The sequence below is a fragment of the Carcharodon carcharias genome, chromosome 10 (genome assembly GCF_017639515.1).
Source record: "Carcharodon carcharias isolate sCarCar2 chromosome 10, sCarCar2.pri, whole genome shotgun sequence".
NCBI classification, from domain to species: domain Eukaryota; kingdom Metazoa; phylum Chordata; class Chondrichthyes; order Lamniformes; family Lamnidae; genus Carcharodon; species Carcharodon carcharias.
The window spans coordinates 164434388-164460434 of NC_054476.1; the positions used below are offsets into that span (position 1 = coordinate 164434388).

Here is a 26047-nt window from a genome sequence, read left to right on the forward strand (position 1 = left end):
ATTTCTGAGAGTGTATGAGTGGAATCTGAACAAAACAGTATTTGATGCAATAGGAACAGAAAATGTTGCAAATGCTGGAGGCCAGGCAGTGTATGTGGAGAGAGAACCAGAGTTAAAGTTTCAGGTTGATGGTTTTTCACCAGAACTGCAGCTAATATGTTCCCAGCATGCGTTGGGGGAATAACCGAAGTGGTAGCACAGTGATTTTTTTTTCAGTAATCCTGCAATGATTGTTCTGAGTGTTCTGTTTCTGTTCCTTCCTCCAGATAGAAGAGTCTGTGCGCAGCATGGTCATGCGATATGGCAGTCGTCTCTGGAAACTGCGTGTGCTTCAGGCTGAGTTGAAAATAAATATTCGACTGACACCTACTGGCAAAGCTATTCCCATCAGGCTGTTCCTGACCAATGAGTCTGGTTATTATTTAGACATCAGTCTGTACAAGGAAGTGACAAACTCCAGGACTGGACAGGTAAGAAAAGTTAATGAGTCAATTTCCACTATTTAAGCAAGTTAATTTTGTTTCCTGAAGCTTGTTGATAATGTGCTGTAAAGAAAGTTATAGATATACCACTTTTACAGAATTGCGATGTATTTCTAATATGGTAGAATTTCTGTGATCTTGGACTCATTTATCTAATTTTGGTGGGAAAGTCAGCTAGAATTAGGTTGGAGATTGCCTGCAGAGGAGTTCTGTTGTCTAGCTACTACAGGTGTAAATGCAAAGCATTATTGAAAATATATTCTTCAATTTGGTGCCTAAGTTTGCACAGAACTAGGGGAAGTGAAAAATTAGGAGGATTAGGGTGGGCGATCAAAGGCACAGCCTGAGGGTTGTGCAGGTATTTTAAAAATAAGTAGTAAGGTGGATTGAAGTAGGAGGGAGTTCCAAGGGTACCAGAGCATGGTGGCTGAACAAGCAACCACTGAGAGTGAAGTTGACGGACAGGAGACAGAGAAGTCTATTGTTAGATGGGATACAATGCACGCAGGAAAATTTAAGCAGGCAAAGGTCACTCAGGTAAGGTCGGGCAAGGCCAATGAGTGACTTGAGAAAAGAATGAGCATTTTGAAGTCTGCCCTTTGAGACACAGAGCTTTGTTAGAATAAGGTTAATAGAGTACAGGATTTACTATGGATGAGATAGGTAGGCTGTAGAAGTTTGAATATGTTGAAAGGTGGAAAATTGAGGTGATATGATGACAATAAGAGTATTATGGTGTTTGTGGGGTCTTGAAATTTGGAGACAAAATGGGAAAGGATAGGATTGAGTTGGAATTGAACTTGTATATAGGGAAGGCTGCTGAGTTGTGCAGTAAACCAAGATTTCACTCTTGATTTAGCACAGTGTGGCAGCCTGGGAGGCTAGTGGTGCTATGGCAAGTATTAGTGACAGTGGGTGTCAAAAGGGAAGGGCTTCAACTTCATTGTAAAGCTGGAGGAAATGTTTAATCAGCTGGGTCTTGATGACAGACAGGCAATAGGAGTGTAGCAACTGCTAATTTAACGGGGATATAGACGTGGGTTTGGGTTTGTTCCATCAGCACATATATGGAAGCTGAATCTGGGCTTTTTAAATAATGTTGCCAAGGGGTGACATTTAGGTGGTGAAGAGGAGAAACCTGTGGAACACATGAGGGTTGACTGGAGGAGAAGTTGTTGGAGACACTGTAATACCTTCATTCCAACAGGTTTAAGTTAAACTAGGAGACACCAGTGCCATGAAGGTGGATTGCAAAAGAAAGACAGAGGACAGTGGGATAACCAATGGTGTTGGAAACAGGGGGGCTTGAGAAATGATGTTGCAGTCACACAAATGTCATTTGTTACTTTAACTGTTACAATTTCAGATTGAGCAGAGCAGAAACCAGACTGGAATAAGGAGAGGTGCAATTGTTTCATTTAGAATTGTTTTGAATTGATTAGCGTGAAATTTCGGCCAAAGAGAGGAAGTGATGGTACAGTTTGAGCTGAGTCAGGTCGATCTGGAAATGAACAGTCAAATTGTTCAAATGGCAAGTGCATTTGAACTTGTGGCATGTGGATCAGAGGCCATTGATGTAGCTACTATAGCTGGTGGAGTGGTGAACCAGAGCCCGCCCGAGACCTGAGGGAGCTAAAGCTTTTAAGGTGAAAGTGAAATGCAGGGAAGATCAACAAGACATTGATGACATCACAGGTGGCAAGCCGGGGGAGAAGAGCAGAATTTCAAAGAATACTTGGACGTGTGGGGTATGGTCTGTCTTCCTAAGAGTGAAAGGTTAGTTGCAAACTGGGTGGAAGACCACCAGATTAATCCTGAGCCTTTCTGCTCCATGATATGCTGCACTAAAAAAAAATCAAGCAATGCTGCCCTAACCCCACAATTGCAAATGTATTATGATAGTGCCCCAATCCCCCAACCATTGATGGAGTCATTGTCATCCCCTTTGTATAAAAATGTACATTTTACTTTTCTCCTTAAACCAGCTTGGTATCCATCATTTTAATTATAAATATTTGAGGAACTGAATGATTCTATTGCTGGAAAAAAAAGTTGATTTCTGCTTTTTGTAATTTGCAACCTGACCTTTTCTTTGATATTCTTCTGATTGAGTTTATGATAATGAAATTACTGAGTATACTTCTAACAGCCACAGCAAGGGAGGGGAGAGATGGGGGCAAAAGAAGTGATTTAATCTTCTGTGTTCTCTTAGTGGTACTGCTATTCTTAACCACAGTTGCTGTAGCTCTTTGTACAGCTTGATTACATTAACTCATATCACAATGGCTTCAAGGCAAGCCCTTTCTTGTCAGTAAATAATGCCATGACTTGTTTTTTTCTTCCCCTTTGTAATTGTGTGGAAGAAGACGTTTTTTCATGGCGAAAACTTTCATTTTTATTATGTATTGTAAATGACAAAAGAGGTCAGAGAAATGACTACTTGGTAATACAGTGGAAGAGGAGATTAGAATGTTTGTGCAGGTAACCTCTGGTAGCCTTTGGAAAGATTCCTCAGAGACCACTCGTACGCATGATTGATTGCTTTCGAGGCCGGCTGCTGATGAAAGATACAGTAGCAATGGATTATGGCAGGGTTGCCTATCGTGGCTCCTTCGGAGACGCACCACTAATCCCCAACCTGCAACACATGGCAACTTATCATGGTGTGCTTTGATGCAAGCTCTAGAAAAACCCATGGTCTAACCCACTAAGGAGCAGAATAAGAGGCAAAAAACCATGGTGAAATCTCAACAAAAAAGAGCAGAACCTGCAGGAAATGTTCAGGAGGTTGATTAGCATAAGGATGCATTCATCTTTTGTAGACCAAATTGTGAAGCAAGGGTATTCTCCTTTCAGAAGCTGCTCAAATAAGGTAGCTTTCAGAATAGCAGAAGGTGGGAAATTAGGTCTCATGAGGCTCAATACTAGGGCTGGTGTTGTTCGTAAATTATACTAACAATTCAGACTTTGGAATCAAAAACACAATTTCTAAATTTGTAGACTATAATAAATTACAAGAAGAAATTAACAAGCTTGCAGAAATGGCATATAATTGGCAAATGAATTTCAACATATTTAAGTGTGAGCTGTTACACTTGGGTAAGAAAAGTGAGGTCATGCATTAATTGAAAAATAAAATCCATGTGGGGTTGAGGAGCATGGGGATCTGGGAATATAAATGAGCAAATCACCAAAAGTTGTGATGCAGGTAAACAAGGCCATAAGGGATAGAACTGAAAAATAGAGAAGTTATGTTAAGCTTGTGCCCAATCTTAGATGATACTTAGAGTACTGTACGGTTTAGATCACTATATTAGTGCTTAAAATACTTAAAAGGATGACATTTGAACTGCAAGGTTGTAACTGCCAGAAAAAGATGAACTGGCTGGGCCTTTTTCCTATTTAAAAGAGAAATCTGAGGGGTGTCTAATAGAGGTCTTTGAAATTTTGGAATGTTTTGATTACTTACGGGGAAGAGCATAATTAGAGGCTGCCAATAGAAGATAGTCAGCAAAAAACCCAGCAGGGAGCTTTCTTATCCAAAGAGTGGTGGGAATGTAGAACTCGCTACCATAGGAAGGCAATAGTGTTGATGCATTTAAGAGGAAGCGTGATAACCATAAGGGAGCAGGAAAAAGAGTGAGATGAGGAAGGATGGGACACAGTGCAAGTAAAGCATAAATGCTGGCATAGACTGAATGGCCTGTTTCTGTGCTGTATATTTTCTGTAATTCTTTGTTAATTCTTGTGCACATTCCACAGATTTTCTGTTTTGAAAGCAGAATTACAGTTTTGCACCTTAAAGCACAATTTGATAAAAATGATGCCATTTCTTTAGAATGTTTTCAAAAACAGCCAGTATCTAGGCGCGCGCGTATATATTGTATTATGTTGTGCCACAGTGGATGTTAAATGCCGAGCTGCTCAAATCCCAGTTGAAACAACTGCCACAACTGTTTTGCAATTTGTATTTTATTTTGAGATGCGTGCCTTGAATTCAGTAGCAATAAGTCCACTGAGTCATGGGGGACTTTTTACAAAACTCAATTAAACATTTTTTAATTGTAGCATAGATTTTAAGCATGTACATAGGTCTACAAATTACTACTATAATAACTCCTAAATCCCCTAATTAATCTGACTCCCAGTTACATCTTTGTTAAGGAATCAGTAAAACAAATAAATTTCAACAGACCCAGGCAAAGCACACAATACCTTGGACAGGGATATTCAGTTTTCTTAGCTTTGGTTCCTGTAGACAGCAACCTGATGCATATAGGCTGGAGGCTTTTCACACTTGTGTTAGACCTTAGAATGCTTCCCTCCTTACACATAACCTCATCTCCTTTATACATGTTTCTCTCTTAATGTAAATTCTATTGTTCCAATATGTCTTTGCAACTTTACTTTTTCCATATAAATCTTTCATAGTACTCATTTTAACCTTTGAGAAAAATAAACACAATGTTTGACTTAGCTTCATGTGGCTAGGTATAACATCTCAACATCTCTTTGAAATTCAAACTCCTGTGGTTTATCAGAGTAGAATGCAAGTGTTCCTCACACCTCAAACTTCACCCATGAAGGCTGATCATGTCAGCCATGTTTATGTATTTAGCATTTCAAACCTAGCTTCCATTTTGATCACTCAGAAACTTCAGACCAGCTGTCTGCAACTCAACTAAATCTACCACACATACACACCCACAAAGAGAAACCAATCCAAACTCCACGATTAACCTACCTTTCCAATAAATCTCAATAATATTATGAAAACTATTATATTTTCATGACAATTACAAGAGCCTTTATTTAAAGAGAGTAGAAAGTGTTTCCTTAATTTCTTAATGTAGTCACTCAAAAAAGCTAGAAGATTTCTGAATCTCAAAGTATTCAGAGTACAGCAAAAGCAAATGACTACTTCTAATCTGGCTAATATCTGACTAATAATTGTTGTGCTCCAATTAATATGTTTCCAACAATGTTCAATTTAGACATTCCAGAGTGTAAAGTAACTTGTGAATATCGGGTTTCTGATTGACAGTGTACTCCCTTGCTTCCAGCAGTCACAAAAAGGTGTCGCCGTTGTCCTCATAATTGTGTTCACAGTATCTTTACAGTGCAGAAGGAGGCCATTTGGCCCATCAAGTCTGCATTGGCTCTCTGAGAGAGCATTCCACCCAGTCCCATTCCCCCTGCCATGCACATTTTCTCTTTTCAGGTAGCAACCCAATTCCCTTTATGTTCAAAATTCTTTCAATGATACTAGCAGAATGAGCTTCTGTCCAGGAGGCGGGAGCTGACATATTCATAAAACAAATGACTGGCAATTTAAAGTGAAAGTACTTCACCTTTCCTGTCTTATAACAGATCATGTTCCAGGCCTATGGAGATAAACAGGGACCATTACATGGAATGTTGATCAATACACCCTATGTTACCAAAGACTTACTGCAGTCCAAAAGGTTTCAAGCCCAGTCCCTTGGAACGACATACGTGTACGACTTGCCTGAAATGTTCCGACAGGTAAATGTGGCACTTTGGAATGCTGCAATTTTTGTGATGTTGGCTTTATTGTGCAATGTGGGTTTGAGCTGAGCCTGTTGTATATGTATTTGTTAGATGCACAGAGTATATTGCTTCTCTGGGAGTGCATTACAAGAATTGCCATTGAATCGAAGTGACACCAGCAAATTTTTTAAAATGTCATTTGAATCGTGAGATGATGATTATCGCCCACAATTTACTTCCTAGTGTGAATTGTTTGTTTGTTTCAATAATTTCTTATTTATTTGCATTTTATTCATTTAGTTTTAAGATGTCTGACCTTCACACCATGTTTATTTGTATTGACGATCATTGAAAGGTGATTCCTTTGTGATGAGAATTAGGCCTGACTGTTGTTTCTGGGACAGGCTGTTTCCAGTGCTTTTATGTTGGTCGAAAGGAAACTACTTGATGGTTAAGGATTCTGCTTAATTGTTGCACAATTTCTTCCAATGGTATAATAAGATTATTAAATGTGTAACTGAGCCATATAGTCTAGGAGGGTCCCTTACCTATGCCAAATTAGCTATAACCTGCTGGGACTGTGGTAAACGTATTGCAATTGGCAATAGTATCCCTGTGTTAGGGAGAGAGAGAGTCTCCAGAGATCCATGTTTCTAATCACTTTTCAGACCCCTATTGGAAGTGCTTATTTGTGGACATGGGACAGGACCACCAAGCTCTTCTCCTTCACACATACCTGCACGCATTACTTACCCGCCACCCAAAACCGACTGAGTGGCACTTCCTTTCAAGATTCACATAAGAATAATGGCCATTTTGGGAAATTGCTGCAGAGGTGGGAGGGACGTTCTCAGTGCTGTAAAGATATTTCTGTACTTCAATGTTTCTCAGTCCTGCATAGTTCTATCAAAATGTCCAGTGCAGAAGAAAGCCACGTGGTTCATCATGTCGGTACTAGCCCTTTGTTTGAACAACCCAAAACTAGTCCCAAAGCCCTGCCATCTATTCAAAGTTCCACAAACTCACCTGCTTCAAATATTTATCAAATTTTCCCTGAAATAATTCAAATGTTCCTCCTTGAATTATGCCACATAGCAAAGATTTCCAACAACATAGTGTAAAGAAATATTTCCTAATATCTTTCCTCACTCTATGGCAAAATTAAATTGATGATCACTAGCTCCCTAACGGAGGAAATGATCTTCCCTATTCACTCTATGAAAACCCTTGATAGTTTTAAAAACCTCTATGGAATCTGCTTGGCTTTCTCTGGTTCAGTAGAAACAGTCCCAGTACCTTAAGCTTTCTCATAACTGTTGTTTCCCATCTCTGGCATCATCCCAATCAACCTAATCTGTATACTTTCTGTGGCCACCATACAGTAATTGTAAACTTTAAAAATTCTAGTTCAAGATAACCTGGATGGAAATGCTAATTGTGAACCCCCTCCTGAAGTGATATTGTGGAGGTTTATTCCACCGATGCCTTAAATGTGATTGGCTCCCTGGCCAATATGTCATCTGAGCAGAACTCCATAATAGGGATATTTTGTTGTTCTTTGATTTTTGCTCCACTTCTCCCCTGAATATGTAAACTCCTTGCTGGGTGCAATTGCTCTCTAATACTTCCTCCAAGTGTCCATTATTTATATATTCTGGTCACTGTGGAGACTTACATTCTAATGTGAAAGCATCACAGCTGATTCCAATCCTCTTCTCAGCTGACATCCACAAGTGCATTTTCATCAGGTGTCACTGGCTACTGATGTGAAGCTGGGACCACAGTTAATTCTGCCTTCCTGTCATATGGGAGCTATGACATCCTGACTAGTTCGCTGCTGACATCCCCTCACAAGGAGTTCTAAACAAAGTGTCCAATCCCAAACTGTCTCTACCTAAAATTTAAAAGGGAAATAACATGACAAATGGGAAACACCACCCAAGTAGTTCATAAATATCTTTAATATATTGCATTATACAACAGCTCCTTAGAATGCATTTATACATTCTTTAAATGTTTATGCTCAACATCTCAGTTTAACTGTAAAAACATATTTTCTTATTGAATTTTTCTTTTTTTTTTAAGTCTTTAATCAAATTATGGACCTCTATGGAAGTGCAGGCCTATTTACCCTCCCCGCCCGCAGAGCTACTGACATTCACCGAGCTGGTGCTGGACAGTCAAGGTCAGCTAGTACAGCTGAACAGGCTACCTGGAGGCAATGAGGTAAGTGTGAAGAAAGAATACTGCAGCGTAGTCCTTGTATTTATCTAGCTTAAACAGACGAGCCCACAACTGCTTATCCAAAAAATGGCATTGTTTGGTTAATTGGACCAAATCATTCATTTCCTGAGCACAAATTAATTGCCACCATTGCTGATATAACATTAGTGATTTAACTTCAAAAAGTTACTGTTTGTAAAATCCTTCAGGACGTTCTGAAAAGGTGAAAGGAGATATAAAAATGCAAGTTTCTTATTTAATAATGCAGAAAAATAATGCTACTTGATCACAATTTGTGTTATTGATTTGCCCAAACACACACACACACACACACACACACACACACACACTCTCTCTCTCTCTCACCCTTTCACACTTGAATGGTCCTCTTAATTTAAAGAATAGTAATAATTAATCAATTTATTGTTGTGATTTTTTTTTTGTTCAGCAAGTTGTTTCTTTTCATTAGTCACCTTTTATTTTGAAATTCGTGTTTAATCTTGTGCCAAACTCTATCTTTCTGAAATTTACTCATTGGCCCACAAGTGTGAGAAAAATGGAAATGTGCTGCACCCCCACCCATGCAAAAAGGCTGGACAAGCCTGTTCTAGGCTAAACATCAGTGCAGCACTGAGGGAATGCTGCGATGTCAGAGGTGCCAACTTGCGGGTGAGATGTTAAACTAAGACCCTGTCTACCTGTTTAGGTGGATATAAAACATTTCATTGCTACTATTTGAAGAAGGCAAAAGTTCTCTTAGTATGTTGGCTAACGTTTATTTCTCAATAAAATGTACCAAGACAGATGTTCTCGTCATTCATCTCATTTAATATTTGTGCAAAAACAGGTTGCCTCATTGGCCTATGTAGCATGACTATATTCCAAATATACTTTATGGTATGCTAGGTGTTTTGGAACATTCCCAAGTTTTCTACTTGCTCACTGCTAGTTTTATTGGAATATATTTTTTGTGACAGCAAGGAATAAATACAAATTCAAGAAGAGATTCTAATTTCCTCGCTGCACTGTTTTAACTTCAGCCCACTATGTTCCTGTCATATTCCTGTTTGTGTAATTTACATCTGTTGTTAACAATGTTGCTTTTAATAGCCTTGTTGAAACGACAGAAACAGGAACTTGATGGGGGATATTAACTAGTGCCCTAAAAGTAGCACAAAGGTAAAATCAAATCCAGTGGGTTTTCTCTGTTCCCCAGCAAACTAGGATATTAAAATTCCTCTGCTGAAGATGCTGATTCTTTGCAGTGCAGCCTGGTTTTGCAGAGGCTGGAAACTGTCCAGTACCTCACCCATGTAAATTTTCATGTGTGAGCCTTGGCAGTGAATGTCAGCAAGCTATTTAGCCAGAGGTGGGGAAATGCATAACAAAAGGAATAGGAGGAAAAATAAACTATAAGGCCCCCTCGAGCCTGCTCCAGCATTCAGTACAATCATGGCTGATGTTTTGCCTCAACTCCACTTTCCCACCCACTCAATATATCCCTTGATCCCCTGAAAGACCAGAAACCTGTCTATCACAGCCTTAAATATATTCAAAGGTGGAACATGCAGAACCCCTAGGGTAGAGAATTCCAGTGATTCACAGTCCTCTGAGTGAATATCTCTTCATCTCAGTCCTAAGTGATTGGCCCTAATCCTGAGACTCGGCCCCCATGTTTTAGATTTCCCTGACCAGCAGAAACGAGCTCCCAGTATCCAGCCTAGCAAGCTCCTTCAGAATCTTTTATGTTTCAGTGAGATCACTTATCGTTCTTCTAAATTCTAGAGTATAGGCTCAATTTACTCAACTGTCATTATAGGACAACCAGCTTAGGAACCAGTATAGTCAACTTTCAGTGTACAGCTTCCAATGTAAGTATATCCTTCTCTTGATATGGAGACCAAAACTGCACACAGTACTCCAGGTGTGATCTCACCAAAGCCTTACACAAATATAGCAAGTCTTCTTTATTCTTGTACTCCAATCATCTTGAAATAAAAGCCAACATGCTATTTGCCGCCTTACTTGTTTAATGCACCTGCATGTTAAATTTCTGTGTTCCTTATATAAATAAACCCAGCCTCTCTGAACATCAACATTTAGAAGTTTCATGCCTTTTAAAAAATATTTTGCTTTTCTATTCTTACTACCAAAGTGAATAACATCACACTTCCCCACATTATACTCCAAATGTCACCTTGTTGCCGACTCACTTAATCTTTGCAACCTCTTTGCGTCTTCCTCACAGCTTACACTCCCAGCTAACTTTGTATTATCAGCAAACTTGTTAACGTTGCTCTGTCTCTTCATCTAAGTTGTTGATATAGATTGTAAATAGCTGAGGCCCCAGGACTGATCCTTGCGGCACTCCACTAGTTACAGCCTGCCAACTTGAAAAAGCCCCGTTTATTTCTATTTGCACATTAACCTTTGTGTGGCACCTTATCGAATGCCTTGTGGAAATCCAAGTATACTGCTGTATCTACCTGACTAGTTACATGCTCAAAAAAGCACTAATAAATTTGTCAAAAATAATTTCTTTTTCATAAAACCATGTTGAATCTGGCTGATCATGTTATAAGTTTCTAAGTGCATTGTTAAGACTTCCTTAATAGATTCCAGCATTTTCCTGACAACTGATGTCAGGCTAACTAGCCTGTAGTTCCGTTTTCTCTCTCCCTCCTTCCTTGAGTAGCATGCTACATTTGCTAACTTCCAATCTGCTGGGACCATCCCGGAACCTAGTGAATTTTGGAAAGTCATAATCTGTGCATCCACCATATCTGAAGCTACCTCTTTAAGAACCCTAGGATGTAGACCAACAAGTCCTGGGGATTTGTTGGCTTTTAATCTCTTAAGTTTCTCTAATACTTTTTTTCTTCCGATATTAATTACTTTTAAGTTCCTCACTCTTATTAACCCCTTGGTTATCCTATATTTTGGGTATGTAATTTCTATCTTCTACAGTGTGACAAGAATAATATAGTTCTCGCATGCCATTCACAACTATCTGGGAGAGTTTCCTGAGGCAAATTTTTATGGCCCTATTGATGTCCTGGCTGAGGCCAGTTAACTTGGCACCAACCATGCATTAAACCTGGGGCTTTCCAGCTGTGCACTGATAAGTATCACACCTGAGTAATAACAAAGTTCTGTATTTCCAGTCATGAAACAGAGGAAGAACTTGTATTTGTTTGGACCTACCACAGCTTCAGGATGTCTCAAAGTGCTTTCCTGCCAATTAAGTACTTTTGGAAGGGGGAAGGGCATGGTGGATGAGTTGAATAGTACTTGCGTGTTACAGGACCCTGAGATTACCATCAAATATGGATATGGTAGGATTTACTTCCCTGAAGAATGAGAGCAAGTAGGTCAAATAATCTTGTGAAAGATTGTCATCCGTAAAGCATTGGAAGCATCGCTGCAATTATAGCCCTATTGGCAGTGGACTTACAGACATTCCACCCAAATTCTGCCCCTCCTGCTTATCCTGATCTCAAACCTTTTTTGTATTGGGGCAAAATTATGATTCCTAAATGCTAAGTTTAATTTACAATTGTTTCTAAAAGGATTTGCCTCACTGCTTATAGCTTAGGCACAGTTTGGCAGCATTGCAAAAATGTAGGCTTAATTTTTATTTTCTTGTTGTAAAATATGAAAGAAGTAAATTAGTTTGAGCTTTATAAGCTTAGCTGCACAGACTATTTTGCCAGCAGTTTCCTCAAACTCTTGACCATTTTAGTGTGTGTGTGTGTGTGTGTCCCATTTCTTTAATATTAATCCCTTGCCCAACTGCAGAATGCAGTGCAAAGAACTGAACTCAGCCACACAATTTCCATTCTGTGCTGCTGCTGATGAAAACTGGGAAAATGGATAATTCCCAAAGGAGCAGGACTTGGTCTTGGTTGAAATTACCAGCCGCTCTCTGCTGCCTGGACTTGAGCATGTTCTGTTTGCTCTGTCTGGAGCTGCACAAATGGTTTATAATGCAGCACTGTAACATTTTAACAACTCCAAAATAAGATTTGGTGTTCTAATTAAAGAGAGGGGCTCTGGGTGGAAATGACTCATTTATAAACTAGAGTTTAGCTTATGCCGCCAGTGAAGTAATTAATGAGCAGGCAGCATTTTTTGATAGAAAAATCAGAAGCAAAAAAAAATTTAAGTTTTACCCTTCAAAGGCTGCAGAACTTCATTTCTGACTTCTGTCTCCTCCTGATCAACTATGGTACAAAACAACTTTACAAATGCAGTTGGCTTGAACTTACAGTTGATATTAGTCACACTATCTCCTCATGAAATTTCTTTTCTCCCTAAGTTAATGATGCTGTTAACCTATTTATTTTAAATGTGGTCCACTTTTCTTAAAATACTGGATGGAGTCATGTTGAACAAATACATTCACTATTAATGTGACACAAGCTATATGTGAATTGTACCCCTGTTAGACAGATCACAGCTTGCAGGGCAAGCAGAATGAGGAGTCCCTTTAGCCATCAACTCAAGTGAGCAGCTTTTCTTAACATTATATTCAATAGCCATCTCCTTTCTATATTATTACTTATTTTTAACTAGTTTTTACTTATTCAGTAATAAAGATCAAAGAATGTACCATACATTTATTGCCCTCAGGACACCCCAAACAGCTTCACATTCAATTAAATATCAAATGTTTGCTCCCCATGGCTGCTCACATAATACCAATAAGATAAATGACTAGATTACCCATTTTTGTTAATATTTTTGAGAGAAATGTTGACCAAGATATTAGATGAACTCCTCATTTTTCTTCACATAGTGTCATGAGAACTTTTGCATCCACCTGAAGAGGTAGACAGATCTTGATTTAAAGTCTCATTTGAAAGACAACATCCCTGACGATGCAGCTTTTGCTCTGTACTGTACTAAAGCATCAGCTTAGATTATAGGCTTGAATCCTAAAGTGGAACTGGAAACTGTGATCTGCTAGGTTACTAGCTCTGGGCCAAGCTAGCTCTGGTATCTCAGTTATTGAGTATACCGTTTAGTTGGTGGGCATGGAATTAAGCCGTCCAGATGAGAAGGGGACATAATTTCAAAGTGAGAGTCAGGAGGTTTAGGGGGGATGTGAGGAAAAAATTTTTTACCCAGAGGGTGGTGATAGTCTGGAATGCGCAGCCTGGGAGGGTGGTGGAGGTGCCTCACATTCTTTAAAAAGTTCCTGGATGAGCACTTGGTACGTCATAACATTCAAGGCTATGGGTCAAGTGCTGGTAAATGGGATAAGGTAGGTAGGTCAGACATTTCTTACGTGTTGGTGCAGACTCGATGGGCCAAAGGGCTTCTTCTGCACTGTGTGATTCTGGAAAGTTTGCATTTTTGGGTGAAGGCTAAGAATAAGACTGTGCTTGGTTGTGGTGTCTTTCATGGTCACATACATTGCACATTTGTCTCCATCTGTGTTATACCTGCTGCAATGAATCTGCTCACTTAACTTCTGAATGGCTAACCACGGGAAGGTTGAAGAGAACTGTGTTGTTTGGATTCATATTTGCTTTTATTAATTCATTTTTCTCCCCTCCATTCCTTGACAACCCTGCTGAGATCAGAACTTTTGTCCTGAGAGAATCATAGGTATTTCTCCAGTTCCTCTGGCATTGTACTTTGAAAACAATTGGCTGGGCTGTGTTCAGTGGCCCGTCGTTTATTACACTTAGTTTTACAGTTGCCCACAAATTTACTATGGGATTTTTCACTGGAACCTGCTGTGAATTAGAAAGCCAAAATAACGCATCACCCATTACAAGGGTGCATGTGAACCAGGCAAACAACTGTGTATGTCCTTAACTAATCAGGTTGGAGAATTATTAATGTTCTGAATTAAGTACCGTTGGTTAGAATGCTTACTTCATTGTCAAATCAAGTACATGAAGTGAGAAAAAGAGAAGGAAAGAAAAAAATGATCGAGAAATAAGAGATGGAACAAAAAAGAAATTTTTAAAATTTTTAAATCTCTGTGTAAAACTGAAGGAATGAAACTCCACATCAGTGACAGAGAGTTGTTTATCAGTAAGTAAGACTTGACATACCATTAAAAATGGCCTAACTTTCCCTGGCATGTTTAGTGGGCATCTGTCACGCAAGTACAGTAGCTTCACACCCTTCATTTGTATCAATACCGAGTCTCTTGCCACGATACGATTTGCATACAGTTTCTTGAAGAACAGGGTAACTCGAGCTGCTGATTCCTGATTTCTGCGTTTAGCCATACGTGTGCGGTTGCTGCCTGATTTTACTCTTCAATAATGGTGAACACTGATAGCATCATTATTATTTCCACAGCAAAATCTGGCCCACTATGTTGCAGCACTGGTTAAAATAAGCTCTTGCATATTGTATCACAGTAAATGAGTGATATTAGAATTGGATCTTTACGTACCATCAGGTCCAGTTAAAAACAGCTTATTTGCCAAGAAACGCATACATTGGATCAGAATTATGCTTACTTGGGTGGGGTGGGGAAGTCAGCTGGAAATATTAGTCTCTTTTTAGCTCATTGAATCACTCATGCTGAAATTGAGTGTACTAAGAGAAAATCTGATCTTTTACAAGAGGTTAATAATGTTAGAAAGATGATTGACATGTGCTAGACCCTCCATACTCAGAGTCTGCTGAGCAATGAAATGATCTGGGACATTTTTTGCTGGATCAGGACTGTGTAGAAAGTGCTGTTGTGTCTGGACCAAGGAGCTGGGAAGTAATTTGCTACTCTGGATTTTGGAGCAAGATTGTTTATATCTATTTTGTTATTAGCTTTGAAATATCGTCTAGAATCAATGATACTTAAATTAATGAAAATCATTAATATAAAAGTTACTTGGAGCTCCCTGATGGATCAGTTGGCTAGCACACTGCTGAATGTAGAACTGGACCAGACAGGCCAACACGGTTCTTTGTCCCTGGCTCGATGATCTCAATTAGAGCTGTTGCTGGGAAGGGAATACTGCTGAAAACACACACATACGTTTGTTGTGAGACTGTACGATTGGACTTGGTTATGACGTGAATGCTCACATAAAGAGCGGCCACTTGAGTGAGACTCTGAAGGACGTGTAGTGCCCAGAGTGCCTATATCTTAGCATGAGCTAGCACCTGCAGAGTAAAGGGGGAAAAATCATTTTGCCTGCTTGACTGTTCTATGTTTTGAAAACAGCTTCCCCATTGGTTTGGCCATTGCGTCAGGCATTTAGTAACATCATAACCTATATTTTTATCTTCTGACAGAGAATGGTTCATGAACCTGTTGACACACTAATATTATATTTGATCAGATTTTACGTTGTCAGGATAAATCAGGTGATTGCAGTTTCTTTGTGCTGGCAACAGATGAAGCAAACCTGTCACTTAACAATAATCTAGAACAATTATTGCATTTTTCTTTGGGGGTCAAACAGGACTGCAGAGTTCATTTATGTGAGTAAAAAACATTTTTTAATGGTTGAACTTCAATAATTTTGCCACACTGACGATGCACAGAGGCTAAGAAGAAATGTGCTCCCTTTATGTACTCCTGCTGAAATTCTATTGTATGATACAAAACAAATTAAATCCTGCAGGATTTGAAAAGATCCCATTGTAATAGTTAAACCTTTTCTGGCTATCTTGGAGTCTTCTCTAATCCTTTATGATTTACACTTTGGGGATATAGTAGGATTTTTATACTCTTGATTTTCCATCATTATTTAGACACAAGATTGCTAACTGAAGTAAGATTTCTGTAGAAATATGTTGTGCAATGAAAAAGGCTTTACTTGGGAATCTCTGTATTTGATTATAAGGTGACCATTGAACACTGCTTTCCTGCAACAACCTCCTGAAAATGTTGGCCTGGATTTTAGTCAGTGGTGAAGCCATGAGCTCACTGCTGACCTCTGAGGAAGCAGCCCATAATAATCTAGTGATCTCTATGGCATGGATTTCCCCTTTCTCAACTCAGTTTGAACTTGGCGCCAAGGGGATCTCCAGGTGCCCAATAACAGCGATGCCCTCAAACAGGGTAACCAGCCAATCACATCAAGTATTCTCACAGACAGCAAACCAGGAAGTAAAATATGCTGAACATAAGAACACAAGATATAGGAGTAGGAGTCTTTGGCCCCTTGAGCCTGCTCCAACATTCAACTAGATCTTGCCTGATCTTCTATCTCAGTGCCATTTTCCTGCACTATTCCCATGTCCCATGACATCTTTAATATCTAGAAATCTATTGACCTCTGTCTTGAATATGCTCAAAAGACTGAGCCTCCTCAGCTCTCTGGGGTAGAGAATGCCAAAGATTCACCACCCTCTGTGTGAAGAAATTTCTCCTCATCTCGGTCCTAAATGACCAACCTCCTGTTCTGGGACTGTCTCCCCTGGTTCTAGACCACTCAGTCAGGGGAAACAACCTTCCTGCATCTACCCTGTCAAGCTCTGTAAGAATTTTGTATGCTTCAAAGAGATTACCTCTCATTCTTCTAAACTCTAGAGAATGTAGGACCAGTCTCCTCAATCCCTGCTTATAGGACAATCCCGCCGTCCCAGAGATCAGTCTCGTGAACCTTGGTTGCACTCCCTTTATGGCAAGTACACCTTGTCTGAAGTAAAGAAATCAGAACTGTTCCAGGAATGGTCTCACCAAGGTGCTATACAATTACAGGAAGACTTCTTTACTCCTGTACTCAAAATTCTCTTGCAATAGAGGTGAATTTTTCACTTTTAATTATTTCCATATTGGTGGAATATGCTCAGTGCCTTGTGCATGTGGCCATTCTGATGACCTTTCATCAGCACATAAAATAAAAAATAGGGGCAAGAGTAGACCATTTGGACCCTCGAGCCTCCTCCACCATTCGATAAGATCATGGCTGATCTGATTGTGGCTTAACTCCACCTTCCTGCTTACCACTCGTAACCTTTGACTTGTCAATCAAAAATCTGTCTAACGTGGCCTTGAATATATTCAATGACCCAGCCTTCACTGCTCTGTTTTTACTTCTGTCAGTAGATCTATTCCAATATGTTTTCCTGTCTTGTTTGCTGACAAAATTTACGGATGGATTAAATGCTGAGGTCACTTTTTAATCAAAGTTTTGTTGTATGACAAAATTATGTCATTTTTTTGGCATAACGGAAATATAATTAGGAGAACAATCACTAATTTCCAATGTTTTTGTAAACTAAGATCTCACAACTGCCTGTATATCAACCTATAAATTTTTTTCTCTAGGAATCACAAAGAAACCACCCAGCAGTGATTGGGTGTAGAGAGGTTCCTTGGATCAGATTGAGTTATAAGTAGAGGAATCAAATGTGGGTGAGCACCTCAGGAGTGATGTTCATAACATAATACAAATTAGGATCAAAATAGACATGGGAAAAGTTAGTACTAAAGGAAGGACTTCAAATTGGAATAGGACAGACTTTAGAAGGATGAGGAATGAGCTAGCTGAGGTGAGGTGGAAGAGAAACTGGCAGACGGCACTTTAGATCGGGACATTGTTAAAACTGAGATTGCAGTTGCAAAGTTGTGGTATAAACATAAGCTGTTCAAAAAAAATGACCACTTTTCAGAAGTTTCAGAGCACTCTGGAGAATAAGGATGTTAGAAGCAAACTGAAATTGAAGATTGTAGATATGATAAAAATAAGAGAGATTGAGATAGTAAAGGAAACAGGTTAAGAAAGGGCTGAGGAAACCATTAAGGCATTATTATGAGGAGACAACCTTAACATAAAATAACCAATAAAGTATTCTACAAATATGTCAGTAAAAAAAGAATGTTGATATGAGATCCTTGGAACGTGAGGATAGTGAGAGTAGAGGATAATTGGAAATAGGCTGGAATACTTAACAAATGTTTTGCTTTAGTGTTTATAAAAAAGGGATGTTGGGGAGGAGTTAAATCCTGAAATGGTTTAACTGGATTGAGCGAAATCGTAAATAGAAGGAAAATGTTGAAGAAGTTATTTAAACTAAATGAGAACAATGTGCCAAGACATGATGGGATACATCAAAGGGTCCTGAAGGAAATGGAGGAAGAAATAGCAGAGATTCCAGAAATTATATTTTTGAGGCTGCTACTGGAAGTTGATGCTTGCAAGAGAACAGAAGAAGGTAATATCTATTTTCCAAAAGGGAGATTGAGCTAACCTGGGTGATTACAGTCCAGTTTAACATCTGTGTTAGGGAAGAGGTTTGAAATCTTTTAATCAAAGGTGAAATTGCTAAATATCTAGATGAAAAGAAAATAGTTAAAACCAACCAACACAGACTTCAGAAAGGGGAATCGTGCTTGACAAACCTAATAGTGTTCTTTGAGGAGGTGACAGATATGGTGGAGCAGGCAAAAGCAGTTGAAGTAGTACACGTGGACTTTCAAAAAGTCGTGACAAGATACTTCGCATGAGACGACTGGAGAAGATTAGACCGAATACTTCAAAGGAGGGTAGCTAATTGGATTAAAAACATGTTAGAAGGAAGGAAGCAATGCAAATTTAAGAGCATTCTGCCAGAGGATTGAAAGTGGGTAGCTGTGCCCATATTTGTCTATTCTGGACCCCTTCTATTCACTGTGTTCATTAGTGATTTACATAATGATTTGTATATAGTGCTAGAGTTGTATCCAAATATATAGATAATACTAAAATTGGAGGGATAGTAAACAATTCTGATGACCAAAGGAAGCTGTAACTTGTAAGTTGTAATTCAAATTCAGTGGGGTGGGGTATGTTGATTTTTAAAAAAGTAATGAGCTAGAAATTGCAGCAAAGGCGAATTTGGAACCTGATGATAATTGGACTTTAATGCTCATCTTAATATCGCATACTACTGATGCTGAAAATCGCTGGAAGGTTGATCTGATAATGGCACAGCAATGTCCATATGGCAGCTGGGACCTTGTGGGCATGCACTGAGAACCCTCTCCAAGGATTTGCACAACTGACGGTTGGGTCTCTCAAAGGATGCCATTGCACATCTCTGCCTACTTCATCCTAAAGATTTACAGACTGGCTTCACTGCCACAGCCCCTCTGTGGCAATTAAATTGTAGGCAGCCCTCACTTTTTTTTTTTGTGGCCCTGTATCCTTCCAGTCTGTCACTGGGATCTGTGCGGTATTAACTGTCAGAACATGCACCTGGCTGTTGATGGCCACCTTATTTCATAGAGCAGTCAAATTAATTCACTTCAGCACCAGCCCCAGGCAGCAGAGTCAGGGACTTCTACGGGATTGGTGGATTCCCCAGGGTGGAGCCTGTAATGGTGGCACACATGTGACAACCAAGCAGACACTGACATTTGTGAAAAAGAAGGTCTGTTCTCAAAATGTCTACTTCTCTGTCATGTCTATGCTCATTGATGCAAAGGGCATCAGACGGAAGATTCTGTTAGACGTCCTTGTTGACTCATCCTCCGCAGTGGCAGCACCTCTGCCTCTTTGGATCCGAGCAGGACCTTGCCAGGAATAAGTCTGAACCTCCTGAATAGTCTATTCCCTGACTTATTGTAATGTTCATAAATAACAAATCATGAGACAAGTGCCCATTGTATTTGAAACAAAGATGTTTGCTTTGTTTTATTGCAAATTAAAGAGGTGGAAGTTTATGTGAATGAATATAAGGATATCAACGATTATGAAGAGAGAGGTGAAGTGAGAGTTGTGTGTGTGTGTGTGTGTATAAGATGTTGAGAGTGAGGGAAGATGTTTTGAGAGTGCTGTTTTAAGAGCGTGAAGTGTGTGCTAGTGGTTAGACAGGAATGGGAAATGTGATACTCTACCCTTGCCTGTCCTTGTGAAGTGTTTTTACTTCTTGCTGCACTGTTGGTCAGTGCTGGATCTGAGGGAGCTGGGATCCTATGCCAGCTCCTTGCAGGTGATACAACAGAGGTGCCTGGCTTACTGAAGGAAAGACTTAGAACTGCTCGTTTTGAACCTGTTAAAGAAGGGCTTGGAGGCGCTTCATCAGAGAAACTGGTTCTCTCTGCTGTGCTAGTGTGGTACCCTGTGGACACAGCTGGCACAAAAGTGGCCAAGGAGGTGCTTTGCTAGACTGATGCACTGGATGAGAAATTGCATCACGTGATTTTGTGTACATTCCTAGTAAAGCCACTTGTAGGCTGCTTTGTTGGACAATGGTTTGCTGCTGCTCAAAGTATCCAGAGTGGTTTTGAATGTTTATGCCATTGTATGTAGGGAGTGGAGGTGTCAGCAACTTAAGTAGGTTCTACATTTTACATAAGTTACACCAGATCTGCTCCAAGAATATTTAAATTAACCTATCCTAGGAAACTTGTGTCATTCCCTCTGCTGATGGATGGCATAACTGATATTGAAGAAACTCTGGCCCCATGTCAACATTTAAGAATAGGGTTCATGGAAAGGTGAATAATATGAACACAGTGGGCAAGAAGAATTGGAACCACTGCTTACGTAGAGGATAAACCCTGACACAGATTGGTTGAGCCAAGCAGTCTCTTTGTAATTGTCATGAAAAGATATTAATGTCTATAATGTTGTTGGAAATTATTTTTAAAATTGAGTTGTTGTGGGGTCTGTGTCTATATGTTTGACTGTGTGTGACTTAATTGGCTTAAAGCCAGCTAGCCAGGGTGCTTTGATGTTTAGAAAGAAGGTTTGAAATGGTAATTAGATAAACATGGAGAAGTTTAGAACCATAGGCGTCATGGGGGCAATTTGCATTTTTAAATAAACCATTCAAAAGAATGGGTGAAATCTTGCAGCTAGCTAGAAGACACCAAGCAATGTGTTTATTTTTAGCTTACTAATAAAATTGGTGGAATCAAAAGGATGTTATTGTTAAAATTAAAAGCCTTATGATACAATGGAAAATTTCTTTCAAAGGGAATGCTAGATATAAAGAGAGAAAGGGGATTGCGTATAAAGTAGAGGCATTTAAGATCCAACCAGCCTGTAAGCCTACAACTGTGTCTGCAAAGGAACCTCATTTTGAATTTGTAAGGTCAAATGTGCTTTGCATGGTGTCTGTGGGTTATTGTTACCTTGGTAAAGATTTACCTGAGAGTGATTCATTTGGGGATTTGTTTATAAGTTATTATGGTAGTAATTTGTGGACGTGTGTGTGTTTAATTTGTTGTTAAATTAATAAATGTTTGATTTAGTTTTATATAAAAAGCCTCCTGAGGCTTGGTGGTCTTATTCCTGAATTCAGAGCTGCATCTCAACCTACAATTCAATTGGTATGTTTATGACAGTTGTTCACATTTCCCTCTGGGATTTAAACAACTCCGCCTTTACCAACTGCTGTGTCATAACATAATTTATTTGTGTGGTTTTGTTTAGTGTGTAATGTATCTTTAAGAATGATGCTTGTTAAGGAAGATCACATGATCTATAGTAACCAATAGGAGAGTAGCTTGGGCTACCTCAGTAGTACAGAGATAGAGTTGAAAGCACACATGTGGTAGCTGCTGAGTACCATGTAAATGAACTTAGTTTCCACCAAAGAAGTGTCTGCAGATCAACTCTATCAATAGTACCAACTCAAGCACCACTCACAACAAAGTGGCAACGTGGGCAAAACAAGATTAAATAGAAGAAATCAAGTCGAAAAGAAATCGGCACTGTACCTCGCCCAGTGATTGTAAATAGAAAGCTCAGTTAAAATTGAAGAAGATATCCCCTCTCAAAATGCTGCAATTTGGAAGAATTAATCCCTTTGATCCAGCCACAGACGATTGGTCTCATTACATAGAACGCCTTGTTTTTTTCTTCAAGCGATTGAGATTATGGGGGAAGAGAAGAGGCGAACGATCCTCTTAAGTACGTGTGGGAATAAAACCTACAGCTTGATTTGAAGTTTGACAACACCAAGTACCTCAGCTTCAAAAAATTTCAACGAATTGGTGGACCTTGTGAAGGGTCATTATCATCCAAAGCCCTCAGCAACGATGCAAAGGTTCAAGTTTAATTCGAGAAATACAGCTCCGGATGATACAGTTGCATGCTATGTGGTAAATTTCAAGCTGCTAACAGAACATTAAGAGTTAGGTACATCTCTAAGCAACATGCTCAGAGATCTTTTAGTATATGTTGTGAATGAGTACACTATTCAGAAAAGATTATTGTCTGAAATGAATTTGGATTTCAAGAAGGCGCTAGAGATAGTTCTGACCATGGAAAGTGCAGAAAGAGATCCAAAAGCAATATAGGGCACACAAAATGGCACCGTCCTCCACATCGGGTGGGAAACCCCAGCCAAAAAGAGCACGAAAATGCAAGATTCTGTCGAGAAGCAGGAAACAGCCCCTGCTAGCCAAAGAATAAGGAAAAACAACTTAGCAGCGAAATCAAAGGATAATTTCAATACAGGTGGAAACAAGCAGTCTTTTATGATTGGCCATTTAAAAAAATCGAATGCTACTGTTGTCACAGAAATGGACATATAATGAGACAGTATGTATGAATGTAAACAGAAGAAGAAGCCCAATGAAATCTACAATGTAGAAGAGCCTGAACCAACAAATTCAGATATTTACTTATTGTTTAATCTGAACGTTGGAACGGCAGAACCAATATTTGTCATAGTGAAGGTAAACGACAGACCTGTTGGAATCGAAATGGACACGGGAACTTCCACAATAGTAATTGGGAAATATACCTTCAGATATCTGAATAATGAACATCAATTAAGTTTAGAAGAAACAGCTGCCAAGCTAAAAAGATGCACAGGTGAAGACATTCAAGTAAAAGGCATAAGCGGAGTAACTGTCCATTATGGAAGCCAATCGGCAAAGCTACCCTTGATGGTGGTAGCAAGCCTCCTGGGGTGAAACTGGTTAAAGGAGATTAAGCTAGAATGGGCTGAAATTTTCTAGTTGAGAGCAAGTTGGCTACCAGGGCTACTTTGAAAGTGCGCCACAGTCTTCAAGGACGAACTTGGGAAAATCCAGGGGCTGCAGGCAAAAATTCACGTGGATCCGGAAGCAACCCCCCGATTCATGAAAGCGAGACTGGTACCCCACGCACTGCGAGAAAAGGTCGACACCGAATGGACAGACTAGAGAAACTGGGCGTTATACAATCTGTGTAGTTCTCAGAATGGGCAGCACCCATAGTCCCCATCCTTAAACCCGACCAGAGTGTCCGAATTTGTGGAGACTACAAATTGACAGTTAATAAAGTGGCTAAGCTGGACAGATGCTCCATACCAAAAATCGAAGTCCTGTATGCGAATGGTGAGTGAGATAATGCCTCCCGGGAGTTTGTCACAATTAATACCCACAAAGGATTGTGCCCATATACTCGATTACCTTTTGGCATCTACTCCGCTTGCGCCATCTTTCAGAGAACAATGGAAAGCTTACTGTAGGGACTGCCCCAGGTCGTCTATTTAGACGATGTATTGCTGACATGATTCACTGAAAAAGAGCATTTGGAAAACTTGGTATCTTAGTCTTAAAATGTTTCTTGTGAGCTGGGGTACGTTTTTAAAAAAAAAAAGTGCCCCTTCCAATCGAGGGAGGTGATTCATTTGGGTCACGGGTAGGTTCACAGGGCCTCCACCCGGTTCAGTAGAAAGTGAGAGCCGTAAGAGAGGCACCTGCGCCAAAGAACACCTCAGAGCTCAAATCATTCCTAGGAATGATCAACTATTATGGGCGGTTCTTACCCAATTTGTCTACAGTGCTGGCCACCACCCCCCCCCACCCCCCCCCCCCCCCCCCCCACCCCCCACTCCTCTGCATTCTTTACTCAAAAAGAACCAATATTGATCTTGGATGGCACCCCAGAAAGAAACTTTTTAATAAAGGTGAAACAGTTATAGCACTCATCCAACCTGTTAGTGCATTATGGCCAGACGAAATAATTGATGCTGACGTGATGCATCTCCCTATGGAGTGGGAGCAGTGTTCTCTCATCGGCTGGACGATGCACAGAACGGCCTATAGGTTATGTATCAAGAACGCTCACCTCAGCAGAAAAGGGATACTGGCAGATAGAAAAGGAGGCCTGTCCATCATCATTGGTATCAAGAAATTTCACCAGACTTACACGGCCGCCATTTTACAATCGTTTCAGATCACAAACCGTCGCTAGGATTGTTTAGTGAGGACATAGCAAGGCTTTAATCCTGGCAGCATACGAATACACTTTTGTACATAGGCCTGGCAATCAAATCACAAACGTCAATGCCCTTAGTCGTTTGCCTTGACAAGAAAAATGATGAGGACGTCCCAGTTTCACAGGGACTTGTTTTACAGTTAAATTTCTTAGATTCCTTGCTGGTATGCGCTCGACAAATCAGAGACTGGACAAGTCATGACCCAGTCCTAACCCAAATACGAGGCATTTGTTCATGGAACATGGGCATCCCTAATTGCCCTTGGGTCGCTGCAGTGCTCTTAGGAAGGGTCAGCCACATTGCTGTGGAGTCACATGTAGGCCAGACCAGGTAAGGACAGCAGATTTCCTTCCCTAAAGTACATTAGTGAACAGATGGGTTTTTACAATGATCAACAATGGCTTCATGGTCATCGCAGACTTTTAATGAATTCAAATTTCACCATCTGCCATGGTGGGATTTGAACGCAGGTCCCCAGAGCATTACCTTGGGTCTCTGGATTACTATTCCAGTGACAATACCACTATGCCGCTGCCTCCCCTGATAAAATATGATGAAATAAAACCATACTTCAACAGGAGATATGAAATAACCAGCCAGGATAGCATCTTATTGTGGGGAGCATGAATGATAGTACCTCCAAAGGGAAGGGAGCCACTTTTAATTGAACTACACAGCGCACATCCAGGAATTCCCCGAATGAAGACCATAGCAGGCAGCTATCTATGGCAGCCTGGGATGGATGGTGAAATAGAGAGTTTAGTGAAGAATTGTGTGCCGTTGTCAGCAACTGCAAAAGTTGCATCAACAGCTCCATTACACCCTTGGGAGTGGGTAAGTAGGCTCTGGGATACGGTTACACATTGACTATGTGGGATCTTTCTTGGGAACAATGTTTCTGCTCATTGACAAAATGATTGGACATATATGAGGTGAAGTCACCAGCGTCGACTGCTACAACTGAGAAGCTACGTCAAAGTTTTGCCATTCACAGACTGCCAGAAGTTGTCATTTCTGATAATGGCACGGCATTTACAAGTGCTGAGTTTCAGCGGTTTATCAGCCTTAATGGTATCACTCATGTAAAAACTTCACCGTACCACCCTTCCTCAAATGGACTGGCCAAAAGGGCAGTTCAGATGTTCAAGGCAGGCATGAAGAAGTTAACTGGCGATTCCTTAGCAACCAGGCTAGCACACTTTCTTTCTCATTATATGACCACCCCTCACACAACAACAGGTGTCACACCTGTGGAATTATTGTTGAAACGCCGTCTCAGGACGAGATTGAGTTTGATAATGCCGACTTTAGAGGGGAAGTGGAAAGAGTCGGGGAAGCCAAAAAAACTAGACACGACTGGCATAGTCATGAGAGGAAATTTACCGTGGGAGAGACAGTATATCTCCCGCGGTAAATTTCCTCTCATGACTATGCCAGTCGTGTCTAGCTTTTTTGGCTTCCCCGACTCCTTTCCACTATATGTGAAGAACTTTGGAGAAGGACCAAGGTGATTACCGGGTGAAATAAGTGCAGTGATTGGACCTCTATCTTACCACGTGGAGGTGGAAGGTCGGATCATGTGGAAACATGTGGACCATTTAAGGAAGAGAGAGAGAGATGAATCACCAAAAATTGGTTCCACCAGTGATCACAACCAGGTCAGCATTTCCTGTTGAGAATACTCAACCCAGGACTGACATGTCTGATGT

At 40.1% G+C, this 26047-nt stretch overlaps 1 protein-coding gene across 2 annotated transcripts in view; it reads left to right on the top strand.

Moving 5' to 3' along the window:
- Nucleotides 1-26047, top strand: part of acaca (acetyl-CoA carboxylase alpha) — a 303263-nt gene that overhangs the window by 145653 nt on the left and 131563 nt on the right. Inside the window, exons 38-41 of one of the 2 annotated variants that reach the window (XM_041197029.1) lie at nt 267-470; nt 5853-6008; nt 8079-8219; nt 8763-8885. In XM_041197029.1, coding sequence (XP_041052963.1) covers nt 267-470; nt 5853-6008; nt 8079-8219; nt 8763-8885 — 624 coding nt within the window. The remainder of the gene's footprint in view (nt 1-266; nt 471-5852; nt 6009-8078; nt 8220-8762; nt 8886-26047) is intronic. The other variant, XM_041197030.1, reaches the window with a different exon arrangement.